Raw genomic sequence first — 14,605 nt, 5'->3', positions numbered from 1 at the left:
TTTACTCAACCCCACATCCAGAATGCCAGTGTTGGATTAATGAAACACATGGATTTTAAAACCTTCCTTTCCTCCTCACCTGCTCCCTCTGTGTTTCAAACAGAAGGGTGAAAAATAGGAAGATATTATTCACAGGAAGAGAGCTCAAGGAAACAGAGAGCACAGACACTTCATTGGGGTGCAAGGTGATGGAATCCTCCCCTGAAAAGCCACCCACCCTCCTTAGAGACATTTACCTACCCCTGGGACTTTGCTTTGGGTCAGACCTCATAACCTGGTCACCAGTTATGAGTGTGTAATGAGAGTGAGCTACACCCCTTCAGGATTTGCCTCTTGTGACCTCAAAGCACCTCTTCAAGCCACATTCCCCACTGGAGTGTACCAGGGTGGCTCATGAAAGATGAACTGAATGAGGGAAGAGCTTTCACTCTAATAAAGAGGTTGTATTTCCAAAATATTTTTTCCCACCAGAAAGTTCTGCATACTTTTCCCAAGAGGGTGGAGGTCTGACTGGAAATGAATTGATGGCACTGTTTGTTTTTGCAGTACAGGAATTTAGAGTGTAATACCATATTTTACCCATAAAGGGAGAGGCTTGACCCTGATTTAGCTATTATTGCATGCCACATAATGGCATCCTCGGAGGTTTACTGGGGAATGGTAATCACCCTCTCTTGTGGGATAACTTTGGAGATCCATGAAGCTTTTGGGGAGAAAAGAGGACAGAGAGAGACCAGGAGGATTGGATTGAATATTCAGGAAGCATGAAATAGCCCCACCAGTAGAGCACATTTTTTTCCCATTTTTTTTTCCCCCCCAAAGGTAGCAAATGATAGTGTATCACCACATAATCAATAAATTTATGAAAGGCTGAGCATAAATATGCAGTAGCTGACTGGAATGGAATCTCATTTGTGTGAGAGGAGCAGACATTTCAAAATGAACATGCCAATCATTTTTAAGTTTCCTAGTTGCAGAGATTAGCTGTTAAAGAAACCAGGGTTTATTTAGGTGCTAATAGAGGCATTGACATCTCTGGACACCATTTCTTCTACTTTTTGTGAATATGAGATCCTAGATAGGACATCTAAGAAGCCTCAATAATAACAAGAGGGAAAATTGCCCAAGAGAGTCTATCTGAAGAGAGTCTATCAGGTCACCTGGAGCCAGTAACAAGAATATGTGATAGCTGGAGTGCTGTGCATCCCCACAGAAGCACAGAAATCCTCAGGGGAAGGGTGCTGAGTTGTGGTACTGGCTGGGTTCTGAGCCCTGTGGGACCTGCAGGGTCACTTGTGTGTTAGTTTACCTGCAGGTTTTTATCTGCTTAGTCACAGGTTTTCATTTCTGCCTCTTCTGAGGTGGCTGGCAATATTTAAGAAACCGCACTGAGAAAAAGGTCTCTAAAGATGAAGAGCAGAGCAAGGTCAAGGCTATTCACTGGGTGGGATCTGATTGTAGGTGGGATGGTCCCCAGTGGAAGGTGATGCTGCAGCGTTGTAAGAAAAAAGGGAAGGACAAGCATGCATGCATGCAGGTTTGTATTTATGAACACAGAAATGAAGCATCAAGGAGGAGAAACTAAGACACAGCTTAAAAGGACAGCAAGCTGCAGGATGACCTTGCCACCACTTCTCTGAAATAATCCTGCATGCTAAAAAAACAAAAGGAAGCATCAAGTCTAAATCAGCCAAAGAGACTACATAGGAAGGAGAGAACGGGGCTGATACCCTGATACTCAGTGGGATTTCTAAGTGAAAACTTCCTGCTGATTGTAAAGGGCAAAGCAGACTTTGCTGGGGATTTGCAAAATGAGATGAACTGCTAGTCTGGCTGATATTTAGTTAATACAAGGACTCGTTCTTCAAAATGCTGCAGGCTTTTTAGAGCTGAGAGAGTCAGTTCTCAGACTTCATTAAAAGAGGCTTTCCCTGAAAGTACTTTTGCAAAAGGGACAGTATTGAGTCAAAGGACATTTACACAGTTCCACTGCTCTTGGCACACGCTCTCACAGCAGGTTTGGGGGATTCATGTGTGTCCTGAACAATCTTACAAAGCTACAATAGCTCCTGACATGGACCACAGATGCGTGTCAGATGCAAATGCTGTTGTGCTAAGATACCATTTAGCCATAACAGCAATCAGGGAAATTAGCAGAATGTTAATAGAGAAGGAATCAAGTGGAGGATGCAGCTGCTTGGAGTTCCTGACAGGCTGCAGGAAAACAGCATCTATTTGCATACTATCTATCAACCCTCATCCACTGATGGATTAATTCTGAGACAGAGTCCCTGCAGTTCACCTACCAGTCACTGTAATGAGTCACTGCTGCAGGGAATTAAACAAGGCTCCCTTCTACTCCTTCAAATCTTTCCACAGACAGGCAAAGAAAAGAGGAGCATTTCATCACTCCAGACTGTTCTGGTGAGTTCTGAAGGAGCCTCGTGACTCTTTGCTTGTTCCATAAGAAAACAAGACCAACTTATAGCCCAAGATGGACACTCAAAAATGTTGATGTTTCCCTTTATCCTCCCTCACTTTTTTCATGCTCTCTCTCACAATGAGGCACCTGTGAAAGCAGACAGGTGCCCCTTGAGGTCTGAGGGCCTGGTTGGGCATCCTGAACACTCTTCTTGACAGAAACAAAAGACTTGGAGGACCTGAATGGCTCTGTGATCTGGAAAAAGACCTCACATGTTTATTTCTGATAGAAAACTGAGGTACCTTGTTACCAAGCACTTTGACACCTTCTGATTATTGTTTGAGATCCTGTAGATCTTAAAGCAAATTACAAGTCTCACCTGTGCTTCTGGGGAACAAATATCTTCATCACAGGAAAAAACCCAAAAAACCCCACTGCCTGAACCAAAGTCCCCAGGCCACTATTTGACAAAGCTATTAACATTTATGGAGGCTGGAAATGCAGAATCTCTTTTTTATGCTCTACACACCTAATGATAATTGATAATGTCTGGAGGACATGACTAGAAAAGACTGTATCATACCTGTGAATGGAGAATTTCCATTTCCAGATTTTGCAATCCAGTTCATTTCACCAGAATTCTATTTTCTAAAGAGCCCTGTGAGTGCCTCCATGCCCATCTACATGGACTCATGGGAGGGTTTGGGCTGGAAGGGACCTTTAAGATCATCCAGTTCCAATCCCTGCCATGGTCAGGGACACATTCCACTATCCCATGTTGCTCAAAGCTCAATCCTACCTGGCCTTGAACCCTTCCAGGGATGTGGCACCCACAACCTCTCTGGGCAGCCTGTGCCAGGGCCTCACCACTCTCACAGTAAAGAATTTTTCTTGAATCTAACCCAGCCCTCTTTCAGTTTGAGGCTATTCTCCCTTGTCCTGTCACTATGTGCCCTCTCCAGCCTTCTTGAAGGCTCCCTTCAGGTGCTGGCACTTGGTGGCACAGTCATCTTACATCTCCCTCTATTTCATTTACTGTAAAGTGGTCGAAACACACAGGCTCTCAGCCATGGGGGAGGCTTGAAGTGCAATTTCTGGTCCCAGGTCCTCCAAAGATTGGGAAAGAAGCATGACAAAGGCAAGGTGGAAGCATTTATTGTGAAAGCATCTCTTAGACATAGCAAGGAGTCTATTTCTAGGCAATATGCTGAGAAGGCCTGAGGAAACTATACCAGTAAAGCATGCTGAAACCAGATGATTCAACTAGCTGATCCTGATGTAATTTTTGGCCTGGATTGCTCTTAAGTACCTTTGAAGGAAGGGTGAGTAATGCCTCTGAACAATAATGACTAAGGCCTCCTGATAGAAATGCATGAAAATGGTGGCAGAATTGCTGAAAGCTCTCTTATAAATTTTACTGTCCACCTAGAAAATCAGATAAACATTCTTGACCTTCCCACAGGTATTTTGTGACACAGCAATACCCCATGAGGAGTCAGGCTCTTTTTCTCATGAGCAGTAAGCTCATAGCAGTCAGTTAACAATTACTGCCCTGCAGCCAGAAACCAGACTTGTTCTCAGCAAAGAGAAACAAAATCAGTGCCAGTTTTACCAGAAAGACTGAAAAATGAATGTGAGGGGTGAGTAGATCTTTTATCACAAAGGGCATTCCATGAGAACTTTGCTGTCAAATTCCATCTGGAAGAAGCTGCAAGTGCTCAAAGACTTTGGAAGGTGTAGGAGCAGCATGTCTTGATGAGGACCAGTAAATAACTCCTGAAGGCAATAAACCAACCCAGCAATATGAAACAGCCCTATGAAAAGAGCTATAGGATGGGTTTTACTGTTTGAGATAGTCTGTCTCCAAAAGTAGGACTGACATCCCAGCCCAGGCAAGAATGATTCAAAAGAGGGAAAACTCAGGCTACAGGAACAGAAGTGCCACATCTCTCAGAGTGAAGAGTCACTTCAAGATGTGGGAAGATGAGACAGGAGCAAGCAGTGGGTGAAGGAGCATTCTGAATATGGGGCTGGACTTGGAACAGCTTCCCTCTCTCTGTGTGAAGCATGGGAGGAGGCTGTGGACTGCTCTGACCTGGCTGCTGAGGGGCAGAAAGGCACAATGTTCCAGAAACAGCACAGTGGGTATGAGCTGTTGGTTTTGATATAGTTTCTTAAGTTACTCCATTTTCATAAAAGCCTTAATTTTATATGGATTAGAGTAGGTAGTAAAATAATACTTATTTTTATGTAATCCATCAATCATAACTTGCCAAAAGAGGATGATTATTCTCATTCGACTCTTGGGGAAGCAGAAACAAAGAAAACTAAAGTTTCCAAGGTCTCCAAAAGCCAGATGCATGAGAGAAGGGAGATCACCTCTCTTAGATGTCAGCCAGGTGACCATTTGCCAGTGGAAATATCACTTTCTGACATGTCAAATGGTTCTTAATGGGTGCTGTATCACAGGCTGTTATCTGGAACCATTCTTACAGGAAGATTCACATCTCTGAGAGCTTTGGACCCTTTAAAACAACCTCACAGGAAGTGACAGAGGGCTGGGATTTTTGTCTGTAGCTTTTCCCTGGCACTGTTCCCTTTCCAGGCTGTTGCTGCTGCTGTTGATGTTGCTGTGAGTGAGGCCCTGGTTCACCATCCCACTGGGCTTTTAACATCATGTGGATAATTTTCTGTATTAAATAATTAAGTGCAATAGCTAATACAGTGCTTCCCACACTGTTGCATTGTGCAGTCATATAATTATTTCTGATCATTTATAACGACATTAAAACCCCCAAGTGCCAGACTGAAAATACATCTGTCATAATGTTGCAGCAATATGCAAATTCTCTGGGTATGTTTGCTGTGAGGGAAAAGGTCCTCTGTACTTGAAGCTCTTACACAGCTCCTTTAACAGCCTTTTCTGCCTACTGAATTCTCCACTGATCCTTCAGAAAGCTGGAGGATTGAACAGCTCTGGCTGATCCTTGCTAGAGATTTCACACATTCTCTATAGTAATTAGAGGATCTATTTGCAGAAAATTGCTGGCCTTGTCCTCCAGGAAGGAGAACATCCTGCATTTAAACAACAGATCTAACACAGGGAGCCGCAGATCAAACAGCCTTTTTGTCCCTCACCAACTGTTTCCACCACAATATGAAAGGACAAGTTCTTTTCCTGAAGAGGGAAGTTTGTTCTGGATACTATTTTGTTGTTGGCCTCTTTCTTAAGGGCAACAACAAAGGAACCAAATAAGGTGCACTCTGCTCGTCTCTTTGTGCCAGATATATTTATTTTCTGCAATGAAATGGGAAAGAGCCACTTTATACAGGATGTCAACCAGTGCTGACAAGGAAGGCTTTGATGCTTCCTGACCCAGATTCAAGTAGAGTTATGAGCTAGGATTTGGGGTGAAAGTTTCATTTCTCATCATCCATCTTGTTTCTTCTGTTACATTCACCTACCAAGTGTTTTTCACACTGCATGACTTGTTTAGGCTCAGTCACGCCTATGCCATCTCAGAATATGAGCATATGCACAATAGAACAACTTTAGTCTGGCACTACTTTCTTCTCCTTTAAAGTGTTTGGAAGGGCCAGATTTCCTCTCCCACACACACTTGGGAACTGGTGAGGAGCTCAGTGAAATCTAGAAGCCATCAAAGAGGATTCCCTGTGCTTTCCCATGATAGAGAAGGCAGCTATTTGCTAGCTAACTCCTCATTTGTAGAAACTGCAGCTAAATCAACCTCATCCCTGAGCATTCTGCTGCAAATTCCTTTCTCTGTATTAACTGGAAGATTTATTATTCAAGGCTCTACTTGATGGGCCAGCAGTCTAAAGCACTAGGAGTAGTGCTCCTGTAGTTCCTCTTTTTCAGATTTCACTGCCTTGTAACAAGTTGGCAGCACTCTCTCCTGACTAGTTTCAATTAAGTACCTGGGATCCAAGCTTTGGCTCTTGGCTAGAGGTGTCTTCCATGGTCAGTGAGAAAGCCCCAGTACTGAACTGCTGGGAGAATGCTGTGGCACAGACTGGGCTGCAAGAGGCTCACTTTCTCCCTTGGCCTCTCTTTTCCTGGACATATGGGCAGCTAGAAATTCTGTCAAGCAAGCAGATTCCAGGAGCAAGTCTAGTAGCTGACTGTGCCAACCCACTGATGTGCATAAAGGACTGGGATCACCTGGTCATCCATGTCCAGAATAATTATCCCAAGTATTTCTTCCCACCAAAGTCACCTAAACATGCTGCTCTGACATACAGTAGTTCTAGTATTTATTTTTTCAGAAAGGCTTAGAAAAGAGGCTCCTTCTTCCTTCCAGACCTGTGGACATGAAAGACAATATGCTCAAGTCTCTGCATGATGTGTATAGTGTGCAAAATGCATGGGAATCCTGGCAGACAGGTAATCACAGGGAAGAGAAAGCAGAGGAGTGATTAATGAAGGGAGAAGATTTATTTTTTCCCTTTTTCTAGTTTATTTCCAAAACCCTCAAGGCTGATTCAGCAATTCCTTGAGACTCTCAGGCTGACTTCACACAAAATGCAGTCACTGGTATCTTCATCTGGGCATGACAAAGACTTCAGGGATCTCTGGGTGTATGGCAGCTGCTGGGCTCACTGGAGCAGCTGACATTAATTCCACCTGGGCTACTGGTGGTATAGAAGATCCAGAGGAACATACAAGACATTCAGACTTCACCACAACAAAATTGGGGGTGAAAAAGGAAGGACTTTCTGGGGTAACCTGATGATGCATTTTGAAACAGGGCTGAGTTTAATCCCCAGAAGCAGGGAAACATACTGCACCCAATTTCTACTGCAGCCTATTCTGATGAGACAGGACACAGGGAGGCTCTGTGGCTGAGGTTCTAATGTGCTTGAACATGGAGACCTGGGATTCCTGCCAGGGAACTTTAGAAGCACAAAAAGATGCTCATTGGCTTAAAAGGTATGGGTTTTAATTCCGTTTTTAATTTTCTAAAAATCCTTTCCTATGTTTACTTTTTCTTTCAGTCCTGTTTCTGTTTTCCTTTTCCTTGCATCACTTTTTGCCCAATCACTTCTTCCTCCATTTTATTAATAGTTTACTATTTCAAGGTCTTAAATTTATCCTTTTTTTTTCTGCCTTTAAGGATATTTTATCTTCTCCCACTCTTCTTTATGTGTATGGCTTTTCTTCCTCCAAGGACTTGGGTTTTCTCTCTTTTCCTCTCAGACCTGCTGGTTCTTGCTGGTTTTGTTCTTTCCTTTTCTTCAGCTAAGAAACTGTCTTACTTGATCATTCCTAGCTCTCTCCATGCTCACTACTCCTTACCCAACATCAAGCAGAGCTCACTCTTCCTTTTTGTTAAATGATGTACATTATTCCCCACCCACAGGTTTTGACACATAATCAGCTCTCTTGAGCTTTCTCATGCCTTTTAAAGCATTTCTTTCACCCAAAGCCAGGGTGGTGGTTGGAGGCTGAACCTTCCTTTTGCAGGGGGTACATGACTCAATCATCAAATACTCCACATGTAGAGGCTGCCCCTCCAAAACAGAAAAGATGATACTGAAGCTGAGGAAACAATTAGGTGGCTACCAAGGTTAAGGACCTGCCAAAACCAGCAAAGGAATCTGCAAAGTGAGTTCCACTTGCCCACCATCCCATTTGGCCACAGAGCATCGTGTGGCCACAGTCCGTGGAGGGAGGCAGCTGCCTGCACCACAGGCTCACATTTACACAGCTTAAACCACTAATTTATGCCACCAGACTGCATCCCAGAGCATGTGATTTTTAACTAAATATGATTCCTGTTGGATGGATCTGAAGTGTTGTTATTCAGCTCTGAGCAAAAGACCACTCAGTTGTAACCAGTTTTCCTGATGTTTTTTATCAGTGCAGAATGTCTTTACTTTCCCTTCTCTGTATAAGCTGGAGAAATAAAACACTGTGATGAATGATGCCGGGCCAGCATCCTAAGATATACAGGTATTTCTACATGTACTAGAATGAAGAAGTACAAAAAGCATTAGATTTCCAAAATTAACCAGCATTGTTTCTATGGATATAAATTTCAGCTGTTTGTGAAAATGTTGAAGCCTCTATCCTGACCAAGGAATAACAGATTATGGTTTTGGTGAGAAAGAAGAATGTGAGTAGTATGAAGCAGCCAGTGTGACTTTAGGAGAGACTGCTCAAAGATCTGTTTATAGGCATAAAAGCATGAGAAATGTGCTGGTAAAAAGGGAACAAAAACAGATGAGTCATTTTGCAGGTTTTAGAAGAAATATCTGTACATCAAATGCATGATAAACGCTGACTGAGAGGAGCTTAAAGAGGAATAAAGAAGTGCAAATGCATCAGGGGAGAAAGAAACCCTGAGGACGTGTAGATCCATCAGTACATGGAGGCTGAGAAATAACCATGGGTGGCACTTGCACAGCACAGAGGGTCACAGCTCTTCCTGGGATCACATGGGACTGTGTGCCTTGTGCTGAGGGTGAAGCTTGTTTGAAAGAGCTGAAGTCCAAGCTGCTGCACAAAAATGACATGTAAGAATGGCAGGAATGCAGAGTAAAGCAGCAGTGATAAATGAGGGACTGAAGGAACTCCGTGAGGCAGGACAGATGGCGTTTGTTACAGGCTGCCTTACAAGTAACATCCATAAACACCCAGGGAAGAAAGGTGCTGACAGTGTCTGGTAAATGGAATAGACTTGTGAGCTGCAGTCTCTCTGATAGTCATAATTCCACAGAGGAAATCTCCAAGATTCCCTTTCCACACACAGATTTGACAAAATATATGATCATGTGCTTTACTTTATGCATAGCAGTAGTTCCATGGGTATGTCTTCCCTAGTTTGAGATGACAGGCACAGCAGGAGAAAATTCATAGCTCTTGGATTAGTGGTCCTGCCCTAGCTAATAAGGGGACAGATGAAGTGTTTCCTGAAAGAAAAAGTAGATGTGTCTCATCAGGAAAACAGCCCATTCCAGGGAGCTGGAAAGATCTGAAATTCCTGGAGGAATATCCATCCTCACATTAGCATGTACATTGACAGATGGTGAGGCTTCATACGAATAGGAATTTTAAGTCACTGTCTTTAACTTGAAAAGATAAACCCCAGGCAGGTTTTGTAGAGCAGCTGGCCCTTCCTGGACTGGTTCTTGTGGGGATTTCTTCTCTAAGAAGCTGGAACAGTGGTAGCTGTGAGCACCACAGGCAGCACAGCACCTCATTCCCTTCAGTAGTTTTCTCTGGAAAAAGCCTGAAGCAGCAGCAGCAGCTTTCTCCATGCAGGAATTGGAAAATAGCTCAGCAGACTGGCTGGAGAATTTGTAAAATTAGAAAAACAAAGCAGCAAAAGGCCTTGGCTCAACAGCATTACTTTTAGACTGTCTGTCTCTTTGAAGTAACTAGTCTTGAATCAGTTTATGAGCATCAGCCAAAACAAGCACTGAGGTCCATTTGAGAGTTTTGCTTCAGAGCAGCACATTAATGCTCTGTAAGGAGATGCAGGGCATGCAGGGGATGTTTTCTTTATCAGCAGCCCTAATCATCCCAAATTGCTCCAGCTCACTGTTAGCACACCCTCCTGACAAAACTGCAGACATGGATGAGCTGTGTCTGACACACTGCTTAGATTAACCCTGAAAAAAAATGGGGTAAGTGACCCTCTGCACCAAAGAAGTGTCACACAAACCCACAGGGTTCTCAGAAGTTTGTACCAGCCTGGCATGCACTGACTGTGCCCCAGCAGCCGCTGCTCCAGCTGATGTACCCCTGTTCTCCACAGCCTCCAGGAGACCAAGCAAACCAAAACACTGCTCACAGGGGATGGCCAGCAAAAAGAACAAGTTTCAAAGGGACTTGCTGACCAGAGCAAGCAGTCTCAGTAGTTACTGTATATTTAGTTAGGAAAGACCTTGTCTTCCTACTCCCTTCACATATTTTCTGTAAGTGTTAGGAGACAAGCCCTGACTTGGACTTGGCTCCTTTTTCCTACAGCTGGCCTTTCAATAAGTAAAGCCTTGCTCCCACCACAAGAAATAGGGGCAGGGCTGAGTTATCCATGCTGGTTCTTTGTAGACAGGCACATGTGTGAGCCTGCTCCTTATCTGTGCAGCTGATTGTGTTTGCTTTTTTCACCTCTACTACAGAGAGCAGCAAGTCAGGAGGACATCTCACAGAATAGAAATAAAGAAATAAAAAAGGGATACAGTAAAAAAAACCCATTCAGTCAGGCTGCCACCTTTTCTGTTGTTATGCAGGTAATTCACAGTAGCACTGGTGTGCATTGTGTTTAGTGGACCTTGGCAATGGTAGGTTAACAGCTGCACTTGATGATCTTGAATGATCTTGATGCCATTTCCAGCTGAATCTGTGAGTCTGTAATCGTGGATGCCACACCATGGGCAGCAGCAGGAACTCTGCAGATTGGGCTTCCCCTAAAGCTGTTCCACACGGGCACATCCCTGGGCTGACTCCTCTGAGAAGGCAGCACAATAGCAGCTCCCAATACCTCAGGGATCTGTCCTAGTTCCCTTTCCAACCCTCCCTGGTGAAGGTAGGAATAAACAGCAGCTGGTTCCACCTTGAGCAGATGGAGAAAGCCTCATCCCTCTGTTGCTGCTGCTGCAGACCCTTCATTCCAAGGTGCCTTTAGGAAGGGGCTGTGCAAAGGAGAGCTCTGTGGGGGCTGCTTCAGAGCCACAACTCAGTTCCTGCTTGTCTTGCTGCAGTTGAAGGTTAAGCTGCTGCATCCACGACTGGGTTAAGCACCCAAAAAAAGGAGAAAACAGACTGAATATTCTGTGCTCAGTTCTGTTCTGCCACATTCTCCTGGGGCTTGTCATTAGAACACAACACCTTCAGCTAACCAAGTTTCCTCCTTTCTTGTTGTCAGTCATAAAGCTTACAGCTCTTTTATTTTAGGGTATTCTTCTCACAGAAAAGAGTGATGTTTGGGCAAAAATTCAAAATGAGACAAAGCAGATTAAACAAAGGCTGGTTTGTGTTTTACTGCTCAGGAAATGACAGACAAATCTGTCTGCAGCAGAGATGAGCACTTCATCTTGCCATTCCCCATCTGGGAAACACTAATAACACTCAGCATCTCATTTCTTTGCTGGGGGGCGCTTGGTTGGCTAGAGAGCATAGGTAATGATGTTCTCCCAGGTGACAAAGAAATGCTTTTGGACTTTCCCAGCTGGTGTTCCTGGGGACAGCTTCCATCTGCAAATGTAGTTTGGCCACAAGGTCTAGCCAAGCAGCAGATTGAGGTAACTCCTTTCTCCAAGCTGGAAACTCCCACTTCAGATCATATTCTAGGCAAGTTCATCTGCAGAACTGGTGTGCAGCCTGAAGAGAAGCAGACAATGCTCGCCAGTGCTGGTCCACATCAGTCCCAGTGGTCATGTGGGAGAAGGGGTTGCCTTCTGTGGAGAGCAGGGAATGAAGGCTGCAGCAAAATCCTTGTACATAACAATGACAAGTTACACAAGGAATTTGCTGTTTCCAAACCCAAGTCCCTGAACTGGTACTTAACATAATTCAGTGTGAATATGCTGCAGGAGGAAAGTCTTTTTGCTGTGTTAGCTGTTTTCACAAGGTCAGTCCTGTTCTTCTTCCATGTAATCCTTTGCTTCAATTTTTAAAAAGTTGGGGTTTCTTTCATTAAGGTATTTTAGTACCATCCTTGGCACACAGGATGACCAGGATTTGAGACATTTATTGTTAATGCTGGCTATTCTTTCACTGAGGTTGTTGTCTGAGTCCTAGCTCGAAAGACTTCATTAAGACTCTACTATTCTTGTAATAAACTCTCACTTTACTATAGTTTAGCAGCTGGGGATTTAGTTTGGAGATTACAGAATCATGGAAATTTGGGCTGAGGGGGGGCCCTGTGGTCTATTCCAACTGCCTGTCTCAAGACAGATCATTGATTCCTAAACTGTCTTGATTTAAAGATTCCCCCAACTTAATTCTAAATCCTCAAACTATAAAGATTCCACAATTACTTTAGGAAATCTGGTTCAATGTTTTGCCATCCACAGATACTTGCTTACCCTCAGTTGATTTTTTTTTAGTATTTCTTTGTGTAGGAAAACTTGAAAAGGAGATTGAACAGAGGAAAGTAAACCACAGGAAGTAGAAAGGACTTGCACCATCATCAATGCCATTTCCTTACTGTTGGAAGCAACCATGTCAGGTAAAGCCTTCCTTGTATATGTACAGAACTCAGTATTTGACCTGGCTGAACTTCTCCCCTAAATGTTCTGAACCAAATTCTGCTGAGATTCTCATCTTCTTGAAATTTAAGACTCTCCTGTGAAGCAGAACTGCAAAATCAGAAGAACGTTATAAAGCCTGTGAGGTGCACTTCTGGGTACATGGTGTGCAGATAAAACTTTTATGAATGACAGAAAATTTGCTTCCTAACAGACATGGTGAAGTCTCAAAAATCAAAGGTAGATCTCTCCTGAAAATTAAAATCTCTGCTGAAACAGATAATGATGCTTCTAAATTTCCCAAGACAGTGTTTGAGATCTCACAAAAAAAACCTCCAAAACCCAGTCTTCAGCAGGACTGCCAAGATGCTCCTAATTTCCAAGAAAACTACATCTAAGATAGGAAAGTGATATTGGGCTTGGTGGAAAAATAAAATGGTGGCTATTACAAGAAGAAGTCCTAGAAAGTGTGGAAGAAAGAGAGAAGCTGGGTGGGAATAAAGTCAACATGGAGTTGAAAAGAAAAAAATAAGGCCAAATTCAGTAGAAATGGAGAGCAAAGTTTCTGAAGTGAGGATGAGGAAGATGTTAGATTACACCTGGGAAGAGCTAAATTCACTCATCTCCTAACTTTAACATGAAGGACAAGCATGACTGCCAGACATAAATATTCTCATTTTTACCAATTCATAACTGATGCTTCAGAGAGCATCTTGACCATCTCCACAATGTTTCAAAGCATCCTTCAAGACATAACTCCATGTGTCAAGGTACCACTGAAGATATGAAATTACACGAGGGACCAATATTTAGGTATCTGGATTCAACTTTTTGTGGCACATCACTGAATTTAAACCCTCCAGAAGAAAGTCTTGGGTAATTCTGTGAGGTCAGGATCTTTGTCCTTGTCTTGCAGCAGCTGTGAGGACTTAACTAGAAGAGCTTGGAGGTTCTAATCATACCCCACAGTGCAGCTAAGCTAGCATAATATCATGGCCCAATGCACAGGACAACACTTTCAGACAGGACCTGCTGGGGTATTGAATAGTATCAATGAAGTCTTAAATTCAAAACCAGAGCAATCCAAACCATCACTGAGATGTAACCCTCCCAGAAGAAACATTTTTTTCCAAAGCTCATAACTCAAAATGAGTCATGCTTGATTAACTTCGCTTGGGTCAGGAGACTAATCATGAGATGCTATTTTTAAATTATATAAGGAAAGTCAGAGAGAGAGCATTAGAATAACATTCAGAATGGAAGACATGTTACAACCTTAGCAGAGTGTCACTGTGATAACTTAATGAAAACTAGGAACCATCTCTATTAGCAGGTGTTGCCTTTTTTTACTTTTTTTTTTTTTTAAAGTGTGTCTACTCTCCAGCAAAAATGTTATTAAATATAAGTGAGACTCCAATCCAGAGAGCAACTGTCCTGCTCAGTTCTTGGTGGGGTAATAGATCAGAAAGTTTCACCTCCTCCTTCTCCTCACAGCTGCCCCGCACACATGCACACACACACAGAGGCCAGGGAAATCTACTCCTCGTGCACCTACCTTGGGTTTGAAGGCAATCAATTTCAGGACCATCTCCACAGTGAAGAGGCCAGTGAAGAGCATGTTGAGGATGTTCATGGCTTCCTTGAACATGCAGCTCTGACCATAGTGCTGAAAAATAGCATCCCAGCAGAGTGTGAGGACAGGATGTGCCAGCAGGCAGGAATTCACAGGGCCCCTCCCAGTCTCCCTTCATGCCAAGGTTCTCTAAGGAAGACCCCAGCATGTTTCACTTTTTCAATTGGGAATTCCTATTTCCCTTTATACATAATGCCTCTATCCATTTTTGCCGCCTGGCTCTTGATCTCCTCTTTTTAGAAGAATCTTTTTGAGGAGTGGCTATCAAAATCATACTTATCATTCCAATTCAGGGCTCATTATAAATTTGCAAAATGTTACAATACAATCTTCAA

The 14,605-nt window shown here is 43.2% G+C and overlaps 1 protein-coding gene across 17 annotated transcripts in view; it reads right to left on the bottom strand.

Moving 5' to 3' along the window:
* The window catches only part of CACNA1C (calcium voltage-gated channel subunit alpha1 C), a 450,865-nt gene that overhangs the window by 58,310 nt on the left and 377,950 nt on the right, over positions 1 to 14,605 (bottom strand). For all 17 annotated transcript variants that reach the window (XM_084206870.1, XM_084206877.1, XM_084206868.1 and 14 more), the window contains one exon: positions 14,193 to 14,303. In XM_084206870.1, coding sequence (XP_084062996.1) covers positions 14,193 to 14,303 — 111 coding nt within the window. The remainder of the gene's footprint in view (positions 1 to 14,192; positions 14,304 to 14,605) is intronic.

Source organism: Fringilla coelebs, assembly GCF_963513975.1.
Source record: "Fringilla coelebs genome assembly, chromosome: 5".
Taxonomy (NCBI): Eukaryota; Metazoa; Chordata; class Aves; order Passeriformes; family Fringillidae; genus Fringilla; species Fringilla coelebs.
Note: the sequence above shows the minus strand (reverse complement) of the source record. Positions and strands in the feature narration are given on the sequence as shown.